This window comes from Anabas testudineus, chromosome 4, assembly GCF_900324465.2.
Source record: "Anabas testudineus chromosome 4, fAnaTes1.2, whole genome shotgun sequence".
NCBI classification, from domain to species: Eukaryota; Metazoa; Chordata; class Actinopteri; order Anabantiformes; family Anabantidae; genus Anabas; species Anabas testudineus.
The window spans coordinates 18,842,373-18,868,608 of NC_046613.1; the positions used below are offsets into that span (position 1 = coordinate 18,842,373).

The 26,236-nt window shown below is 42.4% G+C and overlaps 1 protein-coding gene and 1 non-coding gene across 2 annotated transcripts in view; one reads left to right on the top strand and one right to left on the bottom strand.

Annotated features, from left to right (window-relative positions):
• hmcn1 (hemicentin 1) overlaps positions 1 to 26,236 on the bottom strand; it is a 65,093-nt gene that overhangs the window by 2,819 nt on the left and 36,038 nt on the right. The window contains 76 exon segments of the mRNA XM_026345728.1: positions 777 to 905; positions 1,019 to 1,144; positions 1,324 to 1,437; positions 1,532 to 1,666; positions 1,775 to 1,894; positions 2,053 to 2,115; positions 2,224 to 2,461; positions 2,583 to 2,704; positions 2,803 to 2,940; positions 3,069 to 3,215; positions 3,304 to 3,474; positions 3,593 to 3,763; positions 3,947 to 4,117; positions 4,236 to 4,406; positions 4,637 to 4,807; positions 4,886 to 5,056; positions 5,193 to 5,462; positions 5,783 to 5,864; positions 6,008 to 6,198; positions 6,305 to 6,439; positions 6,548 to 6,761; positions 6,962 to 7,152; positions 7,426 to 7,695; positions 7,873 to 8,007; positions 8,101 to 8,238; positions 8,511 to 8,618; positions 8,796 to 8,954; positions 9,095 to 9,216; positions 9,386 to 9,542; positions 9,628 to 9,755; positions 9,874 to 10,018; positions 10,167 to 10,308; positions 10,393 to 10,529; positions 10,748 to 10,829; positions 10,962 to 11,158; positions 11,252 to 11,530; positions 11,623 to 11,720; positions 12,142 to 12,325; positions 12,481 to 12,605; positions 12,678 to 12,837; positions 12,983 to 13,132; positions 13,361 to 13,492; positions 13,581 to 13,662; positions 13,874 to 14,076; positions 14,177 to 14,290; positions 14,462 to 14,623; positions 14,761 to 14,857; positions 14,968 to 15,155; positions 15,257 to 15,370; positions 15,467 to 15,661; positions 15,801 to 15,951; positions 16,067 to 16,212; positions 16,310 to 16,423; positions 16,522 to 16,695; positions 16,823 to 17,014; positions 17,162 to 17,248; positions 17,368 to 17,481; positions 17,611 to 17,778; positions 17,877 to 18,158; positions 18,355 to 18,510; positions 18,693 to 18,815; positions 19,023 to 19,119; positions 19,281 to 19,456; positions 21,166 to 21,289; positions 21,463 to 21,614; positions 21,777 to 21,953; positions 22,328 to 22,429; positions 22,586 to 22,709; positions 22,872 to 23,026; positions 23,124 to 23,293; positions 23,372 to 23,480; positions 24,252 to 24,533; positions 24,998 to 25,276; positions 25,407 to 25,561; positions 25,663 to 25,789; positions 25,870 to 26,017. Of these exon segments, the coding sequence (XP_026201513.1) occupies positions 777 to 905; positions 1,019 to 1,144; positions 1,324 to 1,437; positions 1,532 to 1,666; positions 1,775 to 1,894; positions 2,053 to 2,115; positions 2,224 to 2,461; positions 2,583 to 2,704; positions 2,803 to 2,940; positions 3,069 to 3,215; positions 3,304 to 3,474; positions 3,593 to 3,763; positions 3,947 to 4,117; positions 4,236 to 4,406; positions 4,637 to 4,807; positions 4,886 to 5,056; positions 5,193 to 5,462; positions 5,783 to 5,864; positions 6,008 to 6,198; positions 6,305 to 6,439; positions 6,548 to 6,761; positions 6,962 to 7,152; positions 7,426 to 7,695; positions 7,873 to 8,007; positions 8,101 to 8,238; positions 8,511 to 8,618; positions 8,796 to 8,954; positions 9,095 to 9,216; positions 9,386 to 9,542; positions 9,628 to 9,755; positions 9,874 to 10,018; positions 10,167 to 10,308; positions 10,393 to 10,529; positions 10,748 to 10,829; positions 10,962 to 11,158; positions 11,252 to 11,530; positions 11,623 to 11,720; positions 12,142 to 12,325; positions 12,481 to 12,605; positions 12,678 to 12,837; positions 12,983 to 13,132; positions 13,361 to 13,492; positions 13,581 to 13,662; positions 13,874 to 14,076; positions 14,177 to 14,290; positions 14,462 to 14,623; positions 14,761 to 14,857; positions 14,968 to 15,155; positions 15,257 to 15,370; positions 15,467 to 15,661; positions 15,801 to 15,951; positions 16,067 to 16,212; positions 16,310 to 16,423; positions 16,522 to 16,695; positions 16,823 to 17,014; positions 17,162 to 17,248; positions 17,368 to 17,481; positions 17,611 to 17,778; positions 17,877 to 18,158; positions 18,355 to 18,510; positions 18,693 to 18,815; positions 19,023 to 19,119; positions 19,281 to 19,456; positions 21,166 to 21,289; positions 21,463 to 21,614; positions 21,777 to 21,953; positions 22,328 to 22,429; positions 22,586 to 22,709; positions 22,872 to 23,026; positions 23,124 to 23,293; positions 23,372 to 23,480; positions 24,252 to 24,533; positions 24,998 to 25,276; positions 25,407 to 25,561; positions 25,663 to 25,789; positions 25,870 to 26,017 (11,728 nt within the window).
• Positions 23,787 to 23,868, top strand: trnas-aga. Its single transcript has one exon. It is a non-coding gene; the product is annotated as a tRNA-Ser (tRNA).

Sequence of the window (26,236 nt, forward strand, 5' to 3'; positions counted from 1 at the left end):
GATACATTCAGTATTTGAGACAGACATCAGCATCTGTGGTTAATGATGTCATAGGGGAAAATATGCCATCACGAAGCAAACAAGAAGATAGCCAGTTCAAAACATAAGGGGAATTCAAAAATGGAAAAGTGGAAAGAAACAGGGTGACAGACGGAGCTGTGAGGTGATGGTGCTGGTCTTTTTTAATGGGGAGGAACCACCTTTTACATCCTTTCTCTTAATCTTACCCTGACAGTGTAGACCTTTAAACTTTGAATCAGCCTATAGCTCTGGATATCATGACAACATGCATTGCTGTAAAGACTCAGTCATGCAGGTCATGGTTATCCCAAAAAATGCTGTTCAGTGGCAACTAGACTTGCTTTAAGTTCTTAACATTCACCCATCCAAAACGCCAGTGAGCAGCATTTTTTTGAGACAACATGCATTCAATCTTTTTGTCTTAGCTTTTAATGTTAGTAGTTAATGAGCAGTTCCCACCGAAGCATATTAGAAGTGTGAGCAAGCAAGTGGCAGGATGTAAAGTCTGAACTGAACAAAGGAAAACGGTTATTTTACAGTATCAGCAGGAGCGAGTCACCAACGCAAAGGGTGAAGTATGCTGGCAGAATAAGAAAGCGCATGGGAAAAGCAAAGCAGCAGTGTTTTGCTTAACATGGTTAGCTAAATATAAATTCAGTTGTTTGAAAATAAGCCCCAAATATGAGTTTCATTATCAAATTTGTGGTTAATGTCTGTTTTGTCTATAAACTAATAAGAAAAAAGGACGTACGTACCAATACAAGGACGTCCTATTCCCTGAGATCTGTAGCCACGTGGACAAGTACAATGGTAACTGCCTCTGGTATTCTCACAGATCTGGTTGTATCTGCACTGATGAGTGCCGTCTCTGCACTCATCGATGTCTACAGGCCACAAGAAACACAGACCAGCATAAATTGAATCGTTACTAACTCAGCATTAAAAGTTTATCACAGTCTGTACCGTTTTATTCTTGCTACTCTGGCTGGACACTCACCTACACATGTTCCATTGGTGCCTTTGGTCATACCATTCGGACATAGGTCAATGCAGGTGTAACCACCCCGTGTGTTCTTACACTGCTGGTCTGAACGACAAACCCTCTGTCTGCACTCGTTTATATCTGTGGTGAAAAGCAATAAAAAAAAAAATCCAATATAAAATTTAAATAAAGGCAGGTAACAGAATTGAATAAACACTACAACACAAATACTAATGACAAATATCTATATAAAAGATGTTTTGGATCGACAGGCTTTGATTTTTTTGGACAGTGTGGGGGGAACCGTGGATTTGTCTCACCTAAACAACGTCGGTTCCTGAGTTGAAATCCGGGCTCGCAAGCACAGCGATAGCTACCAACAGTGTTAAGACAGTGTTGATTGCATGGATTGGACTCTTGACACTCGTTCACATCTTGGAAACAGAGAACACATTGCAAACTTGAAGAAATCCAAAAAACAAACAAACAAATAAATAAATAAATGCTTAGTTAAGAGTTATGTTGTACCTGTGCAGCTGAGTCCATCAGTTGTTCTCCTGAAACCACGTCCACAGCGCATGACACATCGGTAAGAGCCAATAGTGTTCTCACAGTCCTGTCCATCATGACACACGTTCCCACCAAGTGAACACTCATCAATGTCTGAGAGAGTGGAGAGCAGTGGATTGATTAGTCAGTGGTCTCATGGTTTCTGTGATAATCCCTCGATTTCATCTGGGTACACTATGGTGTGTGTGTGTTGCTTTGTACCCTGACAGGTCCTGCCATCAGCTGAGATTGTGAGGCCTCGAGGGCAGGAACAGTAGTAGGTGCCCATGGCATTGTGACATGCATGAGAACAAGGGTTGCCAACGTCGCACTCATTCTCATCTTCAGGACAAGAGTGATAACATACATAAACAATGTTAAAATAACTGGAATAATGTGAAAGTTCTAGATTTTACATGGATGAATTTTGAACCGTACAGTAAATGTCACTGGTATTAAATAATCATAAGGTGCAATGTTGTTTAACTGATTCTCATTACCTGCGCAGTAGGGCCCAGCAGACACCAAAGTAAATCCTTGAGGACACTGGTTACTGCGATCACCTGGAAATAAAAATGGATTACACACAAAAAAGGAAAATACAGAGTGTAGCACATAAGTACAAACACATTATATTTTATATTCATATTTCTCCATTCCAGCATCCTCACCCTTGGTGATACTAGCTTGGATGCTATACTCCAGCACCTCCTCTAGGGGGTGATAGTGAGCGCTGATTGCTGTGGCGTGCAGCGTCTCTACCAGGTAGGGCATCTTGCCTTTGGACACGTCGTAGGAGATGGTGTGGTTCCAAGAGTAAGGCACACTTTCGCTGTCTATGCTGAACATGCGGGTGGACAGAGCATACAGCTGGCCTGGGCCAGTCTGGATGTAATCCTCGCTGTAGTCCTGAGTCAAACAACGTGTACGGGAGAGGCAGTCTTTACACAGCTTCATATATCTTACACAAAGTAAGCAACTGAAATTAGACTTTTCACATGCAAACATATCTAAGAAGGCATTTCTGTACCTTGATGCTAATGTCAGCATGCGAAGGCAACTGTAGGATGTGTCCATTCACTGCAATGTCCACTAACAAAGCTCCATCTGAGTCCAGGCCCCTGGCAATGTGGGTCATTCTGAGAATCTCACCTAGTGACATCCAATCATAGAATATACACATTGTACTAATAGTTCATTACCATTATGCAACCCTCTTTCTATCAATAGTCGGGCCTGGCCCTCATTACCTGTGGCAAATTCCACCTGTGTTTCCCTCCTGAAGACGCCTCCTGTTAACGTGTAACCATTGACAGCTTCTCCTACTTCTTGTGCAGTGGTCCAGTAGACAGGATTCAGGATGGAGATGAGCTTTCTCATTGCAGGACCTTTGATAAAAAGGCAGCAGAAGGCGGCATTTTATTTTAAAAATTACAAGAGAACAGTGTAGATGGACAAGTTCCATGTAGGGTCAAAAACATGCAGGTATAAAAATGTTTAATGTCTGGAAACTGACCCAGTGTCCTTGGTACGTTAGAAACAGTGGCCTTGATGATTCTGCCACCAGGTCTGCTGTCTGTGATGGTGGCATTGAGGATGGCGATGCCAAATTCAATGTCATTGATGTTTCCTATAATGCTACCTCGTGCTTTATGTGGCCCTCCTGACAAAGAGAGGTGGTTTTATTAAGAACAAATGCAAGAGTATAGAAAACCATACACACATTCAGTATTTTTGATCACATGGCTTACCTGGACAGGCCTGAGTGTTACACCTAGACAACTGTGAGGAGTCTCCTGGACACGAGCGACCACCACTACTAGGAGATGGACTGTTACAGAGTCGGACACGAGTCCTCTCTCCACCTCCGCAGGAAGCAGAGCATTCTCCCCATGGCTGCCATGGACCCCAGTTACCATCAACTGCAAAAATTATTTTCTTCATAATTAAAAAATAAATAAACGTGCTTCCCACAGAGCCTCTCCTCTCTTCGCCTTATTGACTCCTGACCTTGACAAAGTCGTAAACATCCCAACTCACCAGGGCAGTTGGCTGTGCTGCATCTCTGGATTTGTGTATCTGCACCTGCACATGCTCTACCACCATTGGCAGGTCTGGGGTTGTCACATGTCCTGTAGCGCCTCATCTGACCTCCGTTACAGGTCTTGCTGCAGCTGCCCCAGCTACTCCATGGACCCCAGTTACCACTGACTGACAGAAAGAAAGCCAAAATGTCAAAGGCATATAAGGAAAAGAGATGAGCCCGGAGTGCAAAACTTAAGAAACCAGAAATTGATATACAATGAACTCGTGTATTGGAAGAAGCCTCTGTGCACTTTAACTGTGTTAATAAAATCCAAACAGTAAGAGCAGATAAAGTCTGAGATGACTCACTGGGGCAGGGTTCGCTGTTACAGAAGTCGATGTGCACATCGTTGCCCTCACACTGTCTACCACCATTCTGAGGAGCAGGGCTGGCACAGAGACGTGTCCTCTGTCTGGTCCCACCGCCACAAGAAACACTGCACGCTCCCCAGCTCACCCATGATGACCACTTTCCATCCACTGGACGGAAAATAAGAGGTTCAGTTACAAATATATACAGATATACACTACATTCATTATTGTTACACACTTCCACAGTTCCCATCATTAAGTAGGTTAGAAATGCCGAAGCTCTTACCAGGACAAAGTCTTTCCTTGCACACTTGTGTTTGAGTGTCTGTGCCCTCACACAGTGGTCCATCAAATGCTGGAGGAGGGTTGTTACAGAGCCGGATTCGAGACTGCATACCCTTACCGCAGGTCTCACTGCATGGGCTCCATGGTAGCCAAGACCCCCAGTTACCTGCCACTGTAAGTGAATGTAAACAGAGAGTAGGTAGGCCAAAAGTCCGTCATGCATACTATATTTTATTTTAGTTTATTTTAATGTAAACCATTTACGTGAAACAATGCAAACTGCAGTTGTAAAAGTACAGCAATGTATGAAATGAGAAAAGATGCAGCACGCTACATGGAGATACCACAGGACATTACACAGACAACCATACTTTTAAAAGTACATTTTATGTAATCACTCACCTGGACAGGGTCTGACACTGCACATGATGACCTCAACTGCCTTGCCTTCACACGGCCTACCTCCATGCTTTGCTGGAGGGTTACTGCAGGTCCGGATCCTGGTTCTGTTGCCCTGACCACAGGAACGAGAACACTCCTCCCAAAGCGACCACTCTGACCAGTTACCATCCACTGCAGAGGGACACAGCACAGCGTTTAACAACAGGATGACTCCCGTAATTCTCATCTGATCATTCTAACCATTCGCACCTGGACAAGGTTTTCCCTGACAACGGCGTGTCTCTGTGTCTGATCCTCCACAGTGTCGCCCCCCGTTAGCAGGCAGAGGATTGTTACACTGTCTCAGCCTCTTCTGGGACCCAACACCACAGGACACACTGCAAGGGCCCCACTCCGCCCACTCCGAGAAGCCTCCATGCACTGAAAAACAAAAACAACATAACAACAACTTTATCCTTTTGGTAAATGCACTTGTTTCCTTTGATTTTTTAAGATTAATCACAGGATAGGTATGTTTTTCCAATTATTCAACCTTTCACTACTTCGTTGATCTCACCTCGTACTCTGAGTGTGACCCTGGCCAGCACTGATCCAAGTATGTTTCTGGCCACACATTCATATTCAGCTGTGTCCTCTTTCTGAGCACTGCTGATTCTGAGGGAACCGTTGGACAGGGTGGAAAAGCGGTCAATGCCCAGCAGTGGGCGACCCTGCCGGGACCACTCTATCATGGGGGTGGGCTCACCCTCTGCCTGACAGTTGAGCACAGCTGTGGTGCCAGCATCTACCATTGTCTCCACTGGCTCCACAATGATGGTGGGTGCACCTGAAAGAAGACAGTGGTACAACCATGTAAAGGAGAATGCAACTTATTTCATACAACACAACCCTAACCTAAACTAACCTAACCTAACCTAACCCAACCCAACCCAACCCAACCCAACCCAACCTAACCCAACCCAACCTAACCTAACCTAACCCAACCTAACCTAACCTAACCTAACCTAACCTAACCTAACCTAACCTAACCTAACCTAACCTAACCCAACCTAACCTAACCTAACCTAACCCAACCTAACCTAACCTAACCTAAATACAACTAAATAAGTTTACCAGACATCGGGAGATCGAATAACAAAATCTTACTCTGCAAGGTAAGTGTGACACTCCTTTCCACCACTCCAGCATCATTTGTTGCAACACACATGTAGCTGCCTGCATCTTCACCCTGTATAACACAAAATAATACAAAAGAATATTCATTTATATATAGTATATCACTCATTAATGCTCTGCTGCCTGAAAACATGCTGTTATGAACAATATGTCCTGACTAAAAGTTATTTCTTAAATTTCAAGCTCATTTCCTACCACTGTGCCATAGATGGCTAGAGAGCTGTTGTCCAGAACTCGGATTCGGCTGCTGGTCTGGATGTTTATTCCATTTTTGCTCCACTGGATGGTTGGAGGAGGGTCTCCCCGAACCTCACAGTTCAGGATAGCATTACCACCCAAAGGCTCAATATGATTGGAGTGAAGGTCTCCATCAATGATTGGAGGCTCTGGAGACAGAGAAATACATGTTATCACAGACATTTACATTACAAACTAATCACCTGATTGGGGGGCCAACAAATGAAAGTTGAACTTTAATCTGTGTGGTTTTACCTTTAACATAGACAAATCCCACTGATTTGATAGTTCCTACGCTGTTTTCTGCCACACAGGTGTACGTCCCAGAATCATCTTTGCTCGCTCTTTCGATCACCAGCTCACTGTAGCCATTCATATGATCGTAGTGAACTATAAACATATAAAACAACAGAAAAACACAGTTTAAAAGGGGAAATATATAAGAAAAATAACCATTATACATATATAGGTCCACAAACAGGTCATATTCCTTATTACCTGGAATGATGTTGTTGTTTAAGGCCCATGTTATTTTGGGTGGAGGTATACCACTGACCCCACAGGCCAGCATGAGACGGTCTCCTTTGTTGAGCGCGACATCTCTGAGCAGCTCAGTGAAGACAGGATGGGTATGAACAGACAGGATCATCGTCCGACTGTCCTGTCCAACTGCATTAGTGGCAATACAGGTATAACTGCCTGAATCGTTCGGCTGATGCAGGAGAGACGAGGAGTCAGTGAGTTTTTCTGGAGGCAATCTTTGCATGTATCACATAACATACATGTTACATCTGGTAACACAATTCTAAGCTATATGTAGCCTGAACAAACAAAACAAGACTAGATTATTACACAATTCAACTAAAAGTATTTTAATAGAATTTATTGTCTGCTATATGTTTCTTTGTTTACCTGAGCAATGTCTATAGCCAGTTCTCCCGAGGGCAGGATGGTGTACTCCCCTGTGCTTTCACTGATGGGGTTACCATCCTTTTCCCAGGACAGGCTGGGCTGAGGGACCCCCTCTGCTACACACACCAGCTGGGCCTGGCTGTTTTCCACCACTGTTACCTCCTGCTTTCCACCACGAATAGAGGGTGGGACTGCAAAGGTAAGATTTTTCATTAATATTAGTCTAACTGGATTTAAAAAAATATACAACCACAGTTTATTAGTATCTGCTATCCTGTACAAAATTTTTAGTCGCTGGGTCTGATTTTGTAGAAAATTTGATTGGATTGTCTTATGGGACAAATAGGAAAATACTGTACAGTAAAATATTGTTCTTCAATCAGTACCAAACATACATTTTAAAACACTGGAAACAACTGTATAACAACACAGTAGGTGATTTGTTTTACTTGGCTGAAACCTACTCTGTACAGTAAGGCTCACGTCGAGGCTGACCGTTCCCGCTGCATTGGCAGCAGTGCACGTGTATCGTCCAGTATCACTTGGCTGGATGAAGGCGATCTGCAGGGAACCTGAACTGAGCACCCGTTGGCGTACAGATTCACCCAGCGGCTGCCCGTCTTTGTACCATGTGACAGAGGGAGGAGGGGAGCCGTCAGCTTGGCACTGTAGCATCACAGAGGAGTCGACAGGCGCCAGGTACTTCTTAGTCTCTGAGCTGATCGTAGGAGGGACTACAACATAAACAGAAACACTGTGTTTGCAAAACTCACTCAAGACATAATATAAAATGCTCAAAAATATTAAACTTAATAAAAGATTGTCCTTCTTGTCATTTTAACCGACCCCTGCAGATCCCTCTTTAGTACTATATTATATGTTTATCTAATTATCATTGTTGAGTGGCATACCTTGTACTCTGAGTTTGGTTTTCCCCAGTGCAGTGCCAGCAAGGTTTTGAGCCACACATATGTATGTCCCAGAGTCCAGCACCGAGGCTCTGGATATCCGCAGGCTTCCATTAGGCAAAACTGTGAAACTACCGCCTAGTTTCATAAATGAAACATCAGGAAAATGTATGATGTTTTGATTGGCTGCTTACAATATAATTACTGACACACATAGACAATGTAAATTACCTGTGGTGGGTATGTTTATACCCTCTTTCTGCCAGTTGATGGTGGGCCTGGGTGAGCCAGTGGCTCTGCAGGGCAGAGTGATAGGGTTATTCAGGATCACATCCAGGGTGGATGGATGAGACTGGATGACTGGAATCTCTGAAAAGAGGGACAGACATAACAAGAGATTGTTCTATTATCAGAAACATGACAATAAAATCATCTTCAAAAATTTATTTGTGAAAACAAACAGAACCTAACCAATAAAAAGTGTCCTATATGAAATAGTGTCTCTGGATGATGAACAGCAGATGAACCAAACTACAGTATCCAATTCAACTTTATAAAAAACTTGAAAACCACCACAATGGACCGAAGTTCTGTACAAAGCAATTATGTAACTTGATATATCGTTTCTTGTAAGTTCTTACCATGCACTGTGAGCTGTATGTGGCGCTGAGTGGAGCCTGCAGCATTCTTGGCTGTGCATAAATAGCGTCCAGCATGACTGAACTCAACAGAGGAGATTTCTATTGAACCTATGCACATAAAAATTTAATTAAGATTAATATGAAAGAAAATATGAAACAAAATACAATTTTAAATACTTTGTGAATGAAAGGCAGGGTTTTCTTAGTGAAACTTAAAAGGTAAAATTACACCTACTGAACCTAGTTAACCTTGTGTACCTTTAGATATTATTTTCCTTTTCTGACCTGTTGGCATGATGCTGTATCCTTGTCCTGTTAACTTCATGCCATCTTTGCTCCAGTGGATTGTGGGCTCTGGGACACCAGCTGCAGTACAGGCGATGACCACCGGTGACAATCTGGAAACAACTAGCTCTGTGGGTTCGTCTGCTATAGATGGAGGAACTAGGTGGACAGAGAAGACTTAGCAGGTAGAACATGTCTTGCTACTAATTAATAATCTGTTTAGAAATCTGATTTGACAAGTGAGCCACTTTGTGGTGCAATATTGAAAAATGTTAAATAAGAAATGCTATGTCACTTACCATGAACAGTGAGGTTAATGGATCTGGAGTCTTCCCCTGCATCATTAGAAACCACGCACTCATATACTGCTGTGTCCTCCACCGTGGGCGCTATAATCACCAAGGAGCCTGATGACAGTAATCTGGCAGTAACAGATAAAGTTAGTATTTGTAAGTTGTTATACAAGATATTCTACCAATACAGGAAATTGTATAATTTATATTAATGAAGAAAATATTTCATTATATATCAACCAGCATAGAGATTAATTTGAACAAAGAAACAGAGAGAGAGAGAAAACCTGGATCAACCTGTACATATTCTGGTTCTGGTCGGTATTGATGACTTGACCATTTTTCATCCAGCTCACAGATGGTTTAGGTAAGCCGGTGGCCTCACACGACAGTGTGGTCTGAACGTTTACTATAACTGTCACATTTGTGTGTCCGTCAGCGATGGAAGGAGGAACTGAAAGATCAGAACCAGCGGTCATAAACTAACTGTGCTTTGTATTTGTATTTATTTCTTTTGTATGCACATATTTAAAGCTTACCATCCACTTGTAGATCCACTCTCTTGTATTGTGTCCCAGCCTGATTTGTTGCCAAACACAGATAGCGCCCTGTGTCAGTCACCTGAGCCGAGTGGATGTGTAATGACCCGTCCTCTGTAAATGCGTACCTGCACACATGTTACGTACGTGCGAACATTAATCAACAAAGATAATAAACATTTTGTTTGATTAGTTTGATACGATATAATCAGTGACAATAAATTCTGTATTGCAAGGGGTTTTTACCTGGGGTTGTTTCCTGCCAATACTGCACCATGTTTCCTCCAGGTCACACGAGGCAGTGGCACTCCACTTACAATACACTCGAGCACTGCTGGCTTGTTGACATGCACTGACACTGTCTGGGGGCCGTCTTTGATAGTTGGAGCCACTGAGGGTGAGACATGTACAGACACGTTCATTTTGTTTATTTATGGTATCATTTATAGTTTATAACAAATAATTGCACACTAAATTCTTCCGTTCAGCCCTATAAGAGAAGTTTCTACGCATACACTCAGAAAAGGATTTAATTGTACCATTAACAGCCAGGTTAAACTGTCGCGTAGTCTTGCCAGCAATGTTGATCGCCACACAGGTATACTGAGCTGTGTCACTAAGCTCAGCCATGTTGATCTGTAAGTAGCGCCCACCGGACAGAACACGAACACGTGCAGAGGCCTATGCAAAGATAAAAGGCTACATATGGACGCACTGAAGGAGAACTCAAGTATTTTATGGGTAGTGGGTTGCTGGATTTCTAACCTGCAGTGGTTCACCATGTTTGAGCCAGGTCAAAGTTGGAGGAGGAACAGCATCAGACTTGCACTCGAGAGTCACCTGTGTATTGTGCAGCACTGACACATCCTGAGGTGTGCTCTCCCCCGCGATATTAGGTGGAACTGTTACAGGAAAACCAAACAACAGAAGTATATTAGTAAAAATACTGTATGTACGATACTACTACATGTAGCTGTACAGAATATGTCTCAATGTTCTTTTCTGTACATGTAATATATGTCAATTACCTGCAATACATTATTATATATTGTTAATCTTAAAATAAAAAATAAATCACTATGTAAAGTGCACAGTTTGCGTTTACACATATTTTACCCACCATGCACTCGAACCAGGAACTGCTTGTCATCATCTCCTGCTGGACTGATGGCCAAGCAGCTGTACCTGCCTGTGTCCTCCAGCTGAGTCAGAGTGTAAAAACAGAGATAAATATGTAAAAACATTCAGAAAGGGCACAAATTGCTTTGTATCAATATATGCACTGTGATGATTACATGTCACAGGTTTCACTGTAATCGTCCCTGTTCACTGACTTGTGCTGAGGCCACACGCAGCATTTCTCCACCCTGGAGGAGGCGCAGGCTGTCCGTCTGTGGGAGTGGGCGTCCATCCTTCAGCCATGTGAGGGAGGGTGTAGGGATACCTGAGGCCTGACACAGAAGCTCCAGGACATTATTAATCACCACAGATACTTCTGCTGGTACATCTGAGCCCTTGATGCGTGGAGGATCTGAAAAAGGAAAAAAAAAAAACAACTATTTTCTTGTTCATGAATCTAAAGATGACGTTGGAGGTTAGGAGCTGTAATTATTTTTTCGCTCACCCAACACTTTCAAACTAAAGTGGCGACTTGCTTGACCAGCAGTGTTGTTAGCCACACAGGTGTAGCGTCCTGTGTCATTGACGTGGGTCTGCATGATCTGTACTGTGGTATTCATGTTGAGGAATTTAAGGTGATGGTCAGGACTTAGAATCACTCCTTCTTTAAGCCAGGACACGTTGGGGGTTGGGGTTCCATGAGCAATACATAGCAGAGATGCTAAATTTCCACCGACTACAGTTATGTCCTCTGTGGTTCCTGCTCCATCCAGACCAGGAGGGACTGACGAGAGTAATGAAAGATGCTGCTGATTACAATTTATTGCGTAACTGTAGAATTTGGTTATTTGTTCCACCGCATGTTTTCATACTCACCATGCACCTGTAGGTTATAATGCTTATTGTCTACTCCTGCTCTGTTTGATGCAACACAGGTATAGGTGCCACCATCAGACACCTGAGTTCGTGTAATCCTGGTGGAAACAAAATGAAAAAAGGTACAATATATAAATATTCCCTTCCAAAGGTGCAAAATAAATATGTTTTTGTCACATTTCTTTGGCAGTATTCACCTATACACACACACACACACAGACATTTTGTTAATTGTGCTGATTTTTGAGTTTATTATGTGAGTGATGGTGACCTTAATCGTTGCCAGGGCAGTAAGCAGCACATTAGTGACAATTTTTCTTGTAAACTTATGCAAACAAGCAAATAAACTAGTATTAGTTTAATGGCTCATGACATTCATCAATGTATATTAATTTGTAATCATAAAAAAAAAAAAATCTCTGACCATTATTCTCAGTACATAAAGGTCATAAGGAGTTGTTACTAATGCAGCAGCCGGTGCCACAACCTTTTTTTCTTAAAACCTGTCCACTGACCTACCGGAGCACCTGTCCAGCAGAGAGGAGCCTTATGTGAGATGACACGGGCAGAGGGAGCCCATTTCTCAACCAGTTAAGCTGAGGAGGAGGAGAGCCTGTAGCAACACACTCAATGTTGACAGAACTGTCCAAAACTGTGGTCAGATCCTCGGCTGCCTCCCTGTTGCCATCGATCACAGGAGGCACTAAAAGGCACCAAATGGTAATTAAAGTCAGTGACATAAAAACTTTTCCCCCCATTATTAGGAAGGCTTTAGGGTGAATGGTTTGCACTCTTTGCTACATTTAGTATGTATTTGGAAATATAAATATATTCGAATAAAAAAAAAATCACACCCACCATACACATTTAGATTGAATATCCTGTCCTCCTCTCCTGCAGTGTTGGTGGCTACACAGGTGTACTTCCCACTATCGCTGGTGTGCGCTCCAGTCACAGTGAGTGTGCTTCCATCTGGGCTGATTCTGAACACAGGGCCGTGTTAAATCATCATCATCTCCTTTTGTTATTTATTTTTCTATTTTTGGTGGCAGTACCTGAGCCCCATGTTCCTCGTATTGTTAATGACTCCCCCGTCCTTCAACCATTGGATGGATGGTGTCGGGGTTCCTTGGGCTCGACAGACCAGCTGGATGCTTTCATTTAGCAGGACTCCAATTTCACTGGGCAGCTCAGATCCAGAGATACTAGGAGGGACTATGAGAAAATTATTGTTAGCTGCACTGGATCATAGAGAAAATTAGCACAGAACCTTCTGTACATATAATAAAAAAAATACAGCTATGATTATTATAATGATACCAAAGACTGACAACAATATGTTGTGGTAGAATCGTTGTACCTTGTATTGTGAGGTGGTAGCTCTTGCGGGCTTTGCCCTCCGTATTAGAAGCCACACACGAGTAAGTGCCGCTGTCAGAAAGCTGTGATCGAGCAATCTGAAGCTTGCTGCCCCCTGAGAAGATGTGCATCTCCAGAGACTCTGAATTCTCTAAAAGAAAATTATGTTTACATGTTTGGCATTAATTGAAATAACAATGACAGAGCTACTGTACCTTTTTATCACGTCACAAACATCTTAAAAATGAACAATACTGTAGAATCACAAATTTATTAAACAGAATAATAAAATAAATTTTAATGCAAAGCTAATAGGCATACAGTTTAAAATAAAAAAATAAAACACTCCACCTGTCAAATCTATATTCGTTAGGCATACCTATTGGTCGTCCATTCTTCAACCAAGTGAGAGTGGGAGGGGGAATACCAGTAGCATCACAGGCAAAGGTGACTGGGTTACTGATAGTTTCCACCACATTCTCCTCTGCTGGGCCACTAATACTGGGAGGTACTGAAGAGAGAGAGGAAGAGACATTATTAAAATAACACCAGTTTAATAAATATTCCGTTTTAAATAAATATATATTATAAAGTGTTACCATAAATATTCAAGTGGAAGTTCTTGTCCACCTGACCAGCAACATTTGTGGCCTTGCAAACATATTGCCCTGTATCAGATACCTGAAGAACAGAAGAGAGATGCAAAGTAAACAGGAGACAAGAATAATTTATTATTTACTGTATTTGAGAACTGGTAGCTCCTATAGCTGACTGGACAATGACAAAACTACAGAATAAAAAGACAAAAACATCACAGTAATGGTCACATGCTTTGACATTACAGGGAACTGAAAAGTGAAAATGAAAAACATGGTTTTCTTTCATCTCTCACCTCTGAGCCTTTAATCTCAAGCATCTGTCCATTTCCCAGGATGTGCAGGTTGGCTGATTCTGTCACCAACCTGCCATTCTTGTACCAGGTGATGGTGGGAGGAGGAACAGCATTGGACTCGCACTTCAGAGTCACTGATTTACCTGCGAGCACGTTGACAATCACAGGAGAGTCTCCACCACTGTCCCGGATACTGGGAGGAACTGGAAGGCCGAGAAGAGAGAACCATTTAAAGAACAACAGGACAAAGTCAGGGCCTCAGTATTGTTCATTTTGATATAAATATTGTGAATGTAGACTGACCAAAAACAGAGAGATAAATATATTTGTAAGCCTCTCCTGCTGCATTCATGGCCACGCAGGTGTACTTTCCCCCATCAGATACTTTTGCTTTCAGAATCTGTAAAGTACGACCACCTGAAACCGAAATCAAGACAAGACACACAAACAAATTCAGAACTGGTAGTTAGATGATTTTACTGGACATATCTTCTGCTGTCTAATTCTAATGTTACTTCCCAGATGCTAAATCTGTGTATTCTTTGCATCTGCTCACATAGATGTACAATTACACCAAGCTTGTAGTACCTGGCATGATGAGCGCATTGGGGTTGCCCTGAATGGGGCCCCGGTCATTTAACCAGCTCAGAGTCGGAGGAGGGAAGCCAGTAGCTTCACAAGACACGGACACAAAGTTGTTCACCACCACTGTCACATTTTCACGACTCTGGCCAATTATGGTGGGAGGAACTAAAAGGAAGAAAGACCAAGACAAAGGAGATAGTTCAAAATAGCAAAGCACAATCGATTTTATCTCTCAGTTGTTTCTTGTCCCACAAATTTAGCAAAGTTCAAATTTTAATCCAGAATGTGAACCTATGACTCACCGTGAACATTGAGATTAAAGGATTTTTCTGCACTTCCAGCCACATTGTCAGCCACACACACATAGCGCCCTGTGTCAGACACCACAGCAGTCATCACCTTAAAGAGGGACAAATGTATTTTATAGGTGATTAGTAGCATTCAGTAAATAACTGTACATTTAATTAAATGGCAAAAACAGGTAATTGTCTGTGCTTCCTTGTTGTTACCTGAAGTGTTCTCCCATTAGACAGGACTCTATATGGACCATCGGAGCTGACTGGTTGGTTGTCCTTAAACCAGGTGATCTTGGGGGTGGGATTTCCATCCACATGACACTCCAGTTGGGTAGTTTTGTTGACCAAGACCGTGACCTCATCAGGCAAGTCACTGTCTGTTCCCCGTATGGATGGAGGCACTGGTGCAGGGCAGAAACACACAATGAGAAACAGTTTTAAGCAGTTCCAGCTCCACCAAACTGATTGATATTTGTACCAAAGAGAATTTGATTTAACTCACATAACACTCGAACATCATACTGAATGGAGTCTTCTCCAGCTTCGTTCACAGCCACACATGTATACCTGCCAGTGTCTTCAACCTGTGCCCTGGGAATCTGTAAGACCCGCCCACCTGAGAAACAAACAAACAAACAAACAAAAAAGACTGAAGATGTAGTAAAAGCTCATTCTCTCATGCTGTTCACCTTCTTTACTCGGCATTTCTCACCTGGCAGGATCAGAACTTTGTCAGTGGAGGTCAGTAATTGTCCATCTTTGTACCAGGTGAGTGTTGGAGGGGGGACAGCATTAGTCTCACAGTACAGAGAGATGGGATTGTTGAGTATCACGTCCCGAATTTCTCCTCCAAAGCCTGGGGGAGACGTACCACCAACTCCACCAGGTCTGTTGAAATTGGGCGGAACTGAAAAGAGAGAAACAAAACATACATTTTTCATGTTAATGAACATTATTTAATAATTGATTTCATTGTGTAGTTGGTAAACAGTAAGTAGTTTTCTGTAGTTATTTCTGCTACATTTGTATTAGTCAACCCAGTTCACCTTGTATATTTATATCAAAGTCTTTCTCATCCTCTCCAGCTATATTAGTGGCTACACAGGTGTAGCGGCCAGTGTCCGACACCTGAGCATGCTTGATCTGAACAATTCGACCACTGGCTGTAATGGACACGTGACCGTCTGACTGCAGGATCTTTGGAAGAAACAATCAGAGAGAACAGCTTTTATGTTTTATTTTAGGAAAGCATACTGTACAGCAGCTTTACTTCTTACAGACACACAAGAAGGCTTCATATGTGAATGTCTACCTGTCCGTCTTTGTACCACTGCAGCACTGGGGTAGGAAAGGCCTCAGCTGCACACTCCAGGGTCAAAGTGCTGTTGACCTTGATCTTGACCTCTTTGGGGGCCAGTCCTTCCCCTGGAATATCATTCTTATTGATCTGCGGGGGAACTAAAAAAAAGTATGAAATCGTTTTTTTTTATAAATAAACATAAGCATGTTATTTGTGCAAGAATGTAAAGGTCATTGAACAATCCAATCACCTCACCATAAACTTTGACCTCATAGTGCTTCAGTGTCTCTCCAGCCTCATTAGTGGCCACACAGGTATATCTTCCAGCATCCTCTTCCTTAGCATTGAGGATCTGCAGAGTTCGCCCGCCTGTGAGAGATGGGTGGTCAATGACAAAAGATATACTGTACTGTTGTATTCTAGTGTAATAGTTTTTGATCCCATGTCATGTACTTGAGATGTCAAACCTGGAAGCACCCGGATATTGCGGCTGGACACAAACGGGGTCCCATCTTTGAGCCAGGTGATGAGAGCAGGAGGGTAGGACTGGACTTCACACACCAGAGAAGTGGGGCTGCTCAGGGTTACGGTCACCTCTTCTGCAGAACTGTCAGGACTCAATCCAGCAATGGTAGGAGAAACTGGCAGGAAAATAGGAGGAACACAAACCAATGACATTACAAAGGTAACCATCCATCGCAAACAGGTTGATACATTTATAAAAATTATAATCCAACATAAATTCAATTAGAAGAGTTGTTTTTGTACCCAGGACATTCAGGTTGAAATGTCGGCTTCGATCTCCTGCACTGTTGGATGCCAGGCAGCTGTACCTGCCAGTGTCTGCAACATGGGCATCAGAGATTTGTAGGAATCGGCCGTGAGATAATACTTGGTGGCGTCTGTCAGGAACCAGCAGCTGTCCATCCTTCAACCATTTAATCTCTGGTACAGGGTTACCTGGGAATTAATTTAGGGAGATTAACTAAGTGCCCATATGTAGCAATTAACTGTGATGTTATCTGCATTAGGAATTGATTAAGACATTTTTCATGAGCAGAGGCTCTATATATTTGTTGTATAATAAATGTATAATAAGTCACATACCTTTTACCTCACAGGTGAGTGTAACGTTGTGTTTCTCCTTGACTTTAGTATCAACCAGAGTTCCCTCATCAACAATGCTGGGTGGAACTGTCGAATCAGACTAAAAATCAATTAAATGGCTCTCACTATCTTTCACACTTCTTCCTTTTGTCAAGTGTTAAATGAAATTGAAGGACATAAAAATAAGCAGTTCAGTGTTGTTTTACCAAGGATGTTGAGGTCAAAGTTCTTCCTTTCTTCTCCAGCACTGTTGGACACAACACAGGTGTATCTCCCAGCATCCTCTACTACAGCATGCATTAGACGCAAGCTCCGTCCTCCTAAGAATAAACAGGTCAATAATTACAATGAATCTGTTTTTTAGTTATATTATTTTTCTATTTGACATGAGACACATTTTTAAACATCATCTTCTACACACTATCAGAGAAAGTCCAACAGGAACTCACCTGAGAGGATGCGCACTGAGCTGCTAGTTTTGATTGGTCGACCATCCTTTAGCCAGGTGATGGAAGGAAGAGGGATGCCAGAGGCCTCACAGCTCAGAGCAACTGGGTTCTTCACTACAACACTCACATTTTCTGGCAACTGTACTTGACCAATTATACTTGGTGGGACTGAATATGAGTAGGGGGGATATGGGAAAGGGAGAATGATGAAATGTGAAGCTTAATAGTTATAGAGATAAAAATAGAAGAAACTTAGTGATTCATACCATGAACACTGATGTCATGCTTGCTGTCAGCCTGCCCTGCCACATTAACAGCGATGCAGGTGTACCGTCCCGTGTCTGACACCTTAGCATCTTTAATCTGTAACAGCTTTCCCTCATTCAGAACCTTAGCACCGTGCTGGCCGGTAATAGGGCGTCCATCCTTTAACCATGTAATTGCCGGTCGTGGTACACCTTCTGCAGCACACTGTATTGTCACGTCTCCTCCTTTTGTCACAGTAACATCATCGTTGATGCCCTCACTGCGTCTGATGGAAGGGCGGACTGAAGTGAGAAAAACAGGTGAGTTGTTGCATATGCTCTCTCAACAATGCGGCCTTTTTATTTTTCCAACTTAATTTTTATTTTCTGAAACACTATAATTGCTTCCCTTATCCTTCCTAGCAGTAAAAGGGATGAGATAAAATAACAAATATGATTTTAGCTAATGTAAGTTTATGATCTGATGGTGCATATGTACCATAAACCTGCAGACTGTAAACTTTAGAAGTGGTGCCCGCTTCGCTGGAGGCCATGCAGGTGTAGGATGCTGTGTCAGCCTTCTCAGCACTGGAGATTTGCAACTGACGACCTCCTGATAAAACTCTGAGCCGCTGATCCAATTTGAGCTCAGAACCTGGGACAGAGACACACATGAAACAAAAATAGCTATAGCTTGAAATGTGTCACCACACAGAATTCAGTCTTCTATAAAGTTCTTTTGCTGTCATTGACACACACACACACACACACACACACACACACACACACACACACACACACACACACACACACACACACACACACACACACACTTACCATCCTTCCTCCAAGTGAGGCTGGGAGGTGGTATACCACTGGACTCACACACCAAAGTAATGAGGCTTCCCTCAATCACTGTCAAAGGAGAAACCTCGTCGGCGCCACGAATACTGGGAGAAACTGTAATAATGACAAGACACCAAAAGGAGGCGCTCATATCTCAGTAAAGCATGTCTAGTGGAGTAGGCAGTGTTACAGTATAGTCAGTATACAATGTACAAACACAATGAACTGTTTTGCTTCTGCTGCTATCTATCTCTGCTTCTTGAAAATAACCTTTGAACTTTCTTCTAATTAACAGAATAACACACAAAATACAACACTTACCCCAAACATTGAGGTTATAGTTCTTCTCCGTTTTGCCGGCAACATTGGTGGCTTCACAGGTATATCTGCCTGAATCCTGCACTTGAGCACTATCGATCTGCCAAATAAATTGGCAGACGTTTCATAACAGACAATTACCAGATGCTTAATTTTAAGAAGAAGTTTCTATTAGAAGACACATAATCACCAAAGTAAGTGCTCCAAGTTGCATGAAACCACAATCACCTCTTATAAAGAGTATGTTGTTTATGGACGTACCTTGAGCAGACTTCCATCCGCTGAAAGAGTCAGACCAGGCTTTCTGAAGAGTGGGCGGCCATCCTTGTGCCAGGAGAGTGTAGGTGGAGGGATAGCATCACTCTGGCATTGCAGCTCTACTGGTTGACCAAACATCACTGTGGCATTCACCTCCTCTCCCTTGATGTTAGGCGGCACTGTGGCAGACATGAAGACACGCGACTGGCTGACAGATTATATCACCAAACATTACAAACATGATTGATGTATGCTTTCATACTCTGTTTAGATAACCTGACAGTTTCTCTAAACTGCTTGCAAGTGAACAGAATAATTGCCTCTTGTGTTGTATAAGGCTCGGTTAAATTGGGCATCTGGTGCTCTTTAAGTACTAATTTTATCTTGGGATATGACAACACCGTTAAACCAGCTCAACATTTGTTCTACAACAATCTAGGTAACTTCATTTCCAAGAATTTTAATGAAACCCAATCTCCAGGGAAATTGCTACCATGCAGTCAGATGCATAATGACTCAGGAGCAAAGAAATGTTTCTGTTCCCCTGAGACTATCCATATGGGTGTATCTTAGACTGGTTAGTGTAGCTACAGCAGAATTCCCCCAAATTCAACGAGTGCTGGGCTTGATTTACATTTGCTGCTGTTCATTTCTGGGAACAAAACACATTCAGCAACAGACGGGCAAATGACGGGAAACGTTAGCTGACAACTTTGGTGCAACAACTCAGAACATGTTTGGAGGTCTCTGTCCTGTGTATAACAATGTCTCTATTCTAACAGACAGCTGGATTCTTTAAATATAACATCAACCTCAACCGGCAACTGTGTTTCTCTACAATCTGCCCTGGTCTAGAGAAGTCATTGCACGCCAATTTCATCTGACAGAAAAGAGACATACAGAGCTCAAGTCATCAGGGGAAGGACAGAAACAAGCCCTCTGCTCAGGCCCCTGCGACACAGGAAGCTACTGAAGAATGGTAACAATTACCACAACAAATCTGGCTTTATTTCTCTGGACAAGCGCCGTTTGATCTTTATGAGGAAGTGCGTGTCATTTAGATTCTGCATATATGTGTTCAAAGAGACATGCAGGGACAGTCACACAAAAACACAGACTGTCCAATTCCCTGTGTGTAAACTACTTGTCTCCTTGCTTACCTCAGTGAGCTTTGCTTTGATTAGACTTGTATAACAACTGATGTGCCATCAAGTTCAATTCTCTGTAGGGAACTGACAAAGTTTATTGAAATGCTAAACTTGGTCAAATCTTACTTCCTCTACATGCACATGTTTTGCTCAAGGCCTGTTTCAAATATTCCTTTCAGTGTGTTAATGTTCTGTGCTGGATCCGGTGCTCTGCTGAAACACATACTACGCTCTGTCGTAAACATTAGTGAGTAAAACAAGAACAAGAAAAAGGAAAAGGAAAAACAAACAGGAGGATTTTTGTCCTGAGGAGAAGGATGTTTCTTATTGGCTTCTCACCAAAACAATGAATAATTAGAGAAATATTTTTTAAAAAGTTTAAAGTTCAAAATGTAGTGAAGGACTTTGGTATCAATACTGATGACGGGATGTCGGCTGCACTTAAGAACCAGAAGTAAGCAAAGGGAAAACAGAGAACCGAAAGTCAAAACATTGGACTGAAACCTGCTGTTCTTTTAATAGTCAGGGCAGCTTCAGACAAAAACAGCATTTAAGTCGTTGTTTTCCGGAATTGCCAAAGTTTATTTATAAGAATAGAACTTCTAAAACAATACAACAGTTAGCTACTGTTATCACATTAGGGAATTTCCTTATATATTTTACATTGTGATAGAAAAATACCTCAGTAAATACTGTTTATAGTAATCATGCCTACTGACAAATAATAAAACAATACTTACCATAAACCCTCACGTCATAATCTCTGTGCTGTTCCCCTCCAGCATTGACAGCCACACAGGTGTACCTGCCTGTATCACTAACTTGTGCACTGTTCAGAGCCAGCAACCTGCCACCAGACAGCACCTGAGAGGGACACAGAACACGTAAGATCTGAGCATATAAACAAATACAACCAACAAAAACAGAAATACCAACATTCACAGGTTAAGTTTTTGGCACATTGAAGTTGCATAGCACAGGAGTATTTTTATTTCTATTTCAAACACAATTCATGCTTTTTGCTCCTTCATGGGCACCTGCATGCCAGGTGAGATGCTTGCCACGGGGCTGCCATCTTTGAGCCACGTGAGGCTGGGCAGAGGGACACCGGTGGCCTCACACGCCAGCTTGGCAGCCTCATTCACCACCACTGTTACTGTACCACCTCGGCTGGAAATGACTGGCGGGACTGTAAGGCACAAAAAAGAAAGAAGAAGGAAACTGAATTAATGCATTACAGCAGTCCAGTAGTGTGGAATATTAAATGGAGTTTCTAGTTGAGATGTATATTTACCTCAGATATGCACAAATCTCTTTTCTAAAGTATAAAATATTTTAAAAAGTGTCTCACCGAACACCTGCAGACTGTAGGATATCTCAGCAACTCCTGCCAGGTTGACTGCTACACATTTGTACATCCCAGCATCAGACAGTTGAGCCCGTTGAATCTCCAGAACCTGGCCATGCTTCAGCATAGCCACCCCTGCTGCACTTGTTAGAGGTCGGCCATCTTTGTACCACGTGATAACTAAAGCACAGAGGTAATTTCAACTTAAAAGGAAGGAAAATCTAATGTTGAACTTGATTGTTCTAATTGTTGAATTAAAACAACAAAAAACATTTGATATTTGCATTTTTCCAGATGTGAAACCACAAGCTACAGTAAGCAAACAAGGTTTTGTACTAGGCCTTTACTTGTACACTGTTGAATATATCCAACTGGAAAGAAAGACAGTGGGAAAGAAAGGGAAGCTAGCTACAGAAAGTCCATGGCTATTCCATTAATGGTTAACAATAAGCAAGGCAGCAGCAAGGCCCAACTCAGCAGTGAGAGGAAACTACGCCCTGCAGCCTGTGAGTGAGCACAGCAGGATAGAGGAGGAAGTCTGTCAGCTGTCTTACCAGGTAATGGGCTGCCTGTGGCCTTGCACTCAAGCTCAGTGGAAAAGCCTGACAAGATGGTCTGGTTGATGATCTGTCCAGAGTAGGGCATAGTAGGAGGCTCTGTGGGACACACACAGAATTACACACAAGCAAAACAATTTATCAAATGATATTCTCATGTCTCCACCCCGTCCCTTAATAGATGAAGGGAGAAGGAAGATGTATGACAGTAACCAGGAGATGAGTGAAGCTGGGGATAAAAACATGCTGAGTTACCATGGACACTGAGCTGAATGTGCAGTTGAGCTTCACCAGCTGCATTGGTGGCCAGACAAGTGTATTTTCCAGAATCTTCTAGTTTTGCCTCTGTAATCTTTAGTGTTCTGCCTGCAGACTCCAGCTGTGACAGATATAACACAGGACACAGAGAATTTAGATGGGCCCTTACTTTCTAGGATAAATCAGTGTACAAAGTGCATAACACATGTGAACATGTGTCATTTTGCTTGTACAGCACTAATGTTACTGCTCCAAACTAAAGTTTCCAAACCAGCTTACCAACCTTAAGGTGCTCCTGTGTTGTGTCCACAGGTCGACCAGCCTTAAGCCAGGTTATGCTGGGAGGAGGGATGCCACTGGAGATGCAATCCAGACTGATGGACTTTTGGAGAACCACTGAACGTTCATTAGGCCCAGCGGTACGGATGGAAGGAGGAACTGGAGGATAAAATTATTAAATTTCAACTTTACAATAATAATTATCTTTACATTTACATTGCATTTAAAGAATCAATGCAGCATAAGATGATTTTACCATGGACAACCACATTGAAGTTCCTCTCATGGTCTCCTGCTTCATTAGTGGCCACACATTGAAAACGAGCTGTGTCAGAGACCTGAGTGCGGGACACAATCAGTCGACGTCCGTTAGCTGCAACTCGCAACCCTTCACCCTGCCTGACAGGTTTTCCACCCTTATACCACCTGTAAAAGAATATTTTTACACTGAATGTATGTGTGTGTTCATGTGTGTTCGTCCAATGCACCAGTTGGAGAACTTACGTGATGACAGGTGCAGGTGTTCCTGTGGCGTGGCATTCAAGCTCCAGAGGGTTGTTGATTATCACCGTGCTGTCTGTCGGTTCATCAGCTCCATCAATGACAGGTGGAACTAGAAGTGGAAAAATAAAGAAGAAGAAGAATGGAATAAATTTGATTCTAGAAAACTAAATGAGTGTGTAATTATGTTGCTGTTTTCGACTGAATCTATTACTTTTGTTTCTTATTCCAGTAGTAGCAGTATCAGAGGGGATTAGTAAAATGTGCTTCTAGTATTTGTAAACATATGTGTGAGTATATCAGACTGATATGCAAAGCCATTGGGAAATGACAGGTGCTGATTTCCCATGTGAAACACGTGGTAGAGATAGCAAATCCCTTTGGAGAAAACAACAGTAGCAGCACAGGCCCCATGTGGGTTGTCGTGGCCGAGTGGTTAAGGCGATGGACTAGAAATCCATTGGGGTCTCCCCGCGCAGGTTCGAATCCTGCCGACAACGGTGCAGTGTTTTTCCCAGCTGCTGCTGACTGTTGTTAGAAAGTTTGAAACCCTCGACAGGGCACTTCCTCTCTGCCACTCAATGTCCAATTACAGTTAAATGGTTTCACAAGCAGAAGAAAACACTGCTTCTCCGGTATTTACTGATAAATATAATGAAATCAAAACTGATGCAGGACAAAAACAGGGAGGTCAGCCCAAGGCTTTGTATAATTATACTTCCACAAGCAAAGTTATATTAGAGAACATTTAAAAAGGTACTAATAGTCTCAGGGTCTGCGTGACACAGATAATTTGTCAATAAAAGGTAACAGTGTGTGTGTGTGTGTGTGTGTGTGTGTATGCATATGTATTGCATTGTGTTGTATCTTTGTGTTTCTATACCTAAAACTTTCACGTCGTATTTGACCTCCTTCTCCCCAGCAATGCTAATAGCCACACAGACGTAGCGTCCGGAGTCTGACATTGTTGCTGAGAGGATTTGGATTTTTTTCCCCTGCTCGAGAACTTGCAGACTTTCACCATCACGCACAGGAACACCGTCCTTCAGCCAGGTGAGAGAGGGGGGAGGATGTCCGCCGGCCTCACACTCCAGGATCAGAGACTTAGTCAGAACAACTCTCCTCTCAGTTGGTCCATCGTCTCCCCCTGCAATGGTGGGAGGCACTGGAAGAAATGATGCACAAAAAAGCAAAACACAAAAGCAGGATTAAAGCTTGATCGTCTTTCTCATTGACCTATTTATATTTAACCCAAAAGGTTTTCATCAGCCAACGAGATGTAAAATTGCTTTATGATTCCAGTGCTTGAGGAAGGATCGTTTTTATTAAATTGTTGGCCAACTATAAAGGCCTGTTTCAAATTACTCTTGTTTGCTACACATGCTTTAATAATTTGTGAAACAAATCCCTTAAGGCTCTGATTAATACAATAATAAGCTTCAGAGCTCAACATCAGATCAGTTGCAAACACATTCATAGAGTTAATCAGTTCCTGCAGGATGAAAATCTGAGTTAGTGTCAAAATGCGCTTTATATTTCTTAATCACACTCTTTCAAGCTGACATTCAGAAATAAGAAAAGAGCGCATACTTTATATCGGTATATCTGTGTCAGATTTCGGGTTCTTACAATAAACATCCAGCACATAGGTCTTCTCGGTGCTCCCGGCCACACTGGTCACCTTGCAGGTGTATTGACCAGCATCTGACGCCTGAGCACGAGGGATCTTCAAGTAGTGGCCTCGCTCTACGTACTGAGCCTGTCGGTTGGACAGGATGACCTCTCCGTTTCGGTACCATGTGATGGTGGGAAGCGGCACCCCACGGGCCTCACACTCCAATGTAACTACTGTGTCCAGCAGCGCAGTGACCTCTGTGGTTATGTTACCGCCTTTAATGGAGGGAGGCACTGGAACAACAGGATAATATTATTACAATCTCATGGGGTAAATCCATAATTTTGTTTTCATTGGTATTTATATACATATTCATATAGATTACAAAAGTAGACCACCAAACTACTCAAAATATGCACTCACCATAGACGCTGAGGTTAAAGTCCTTGGACTGTTTCCCAGCTGTATTCACAACACTACACTGGTAGCGGGCCTGGTCACCAACACGAGCATTTTTTATTCTCAGAATCTGGCCTCTGTTGATGATCTCCAGATTGGGATCACCAAGAAACACTAGCCTAATAAGAGATAATGGGGGGACATAAATGATCAAAATGAGCAAAGTTTAACCCAGTCTTTTGATTTAGTTTGATGACTCTTCAGGTTTAATGGAACTTACTTTCTGTCCTTGTACCACTGGATCGTGGGAAAGGGTACTCCTTGCACCTTGCACTCCAGACTGATTTCCTGTTTGAGAATGGCTGAAACATCTTGAGGAGAACCTGATCCCATAATTGTTGGTGGGACTGTGGCACAAAGGGAGAGAATACTGTAACTCTTGAGACTCTGTTAGACAAATGCATTTTAATGCATTTTCTTTACTCACCAAGTACATCCAAGAAGAAGTCTTTTTCTGTGCTCCCAGCGATATTGATTGCTGTACAGCTGTAGCTGCCTGCGTCTGCTGTTGCTGCTTTCAGTAGTCTCAGGGTTTTTCCCATATCAAGAATCTGGATGCTGTTACTAGGAACTACCTGTCGATGAACATAAATAAATGAAGTCAAATAAAAAAGGGAAAATAACAACATAAGATACAGTTCAGGAAATATTGGGGAAATTTGAAAGACATCATAATAAAATGATCCAAACTAAAAAAGCTGCAGCTTGCGATTTAGAAAGAGTTGAAGGTTTTCAATTGTTGCTCAGAGCCAAGAAGCAGAACATCTTGATTTGGATTACTCATAATCAGCAGA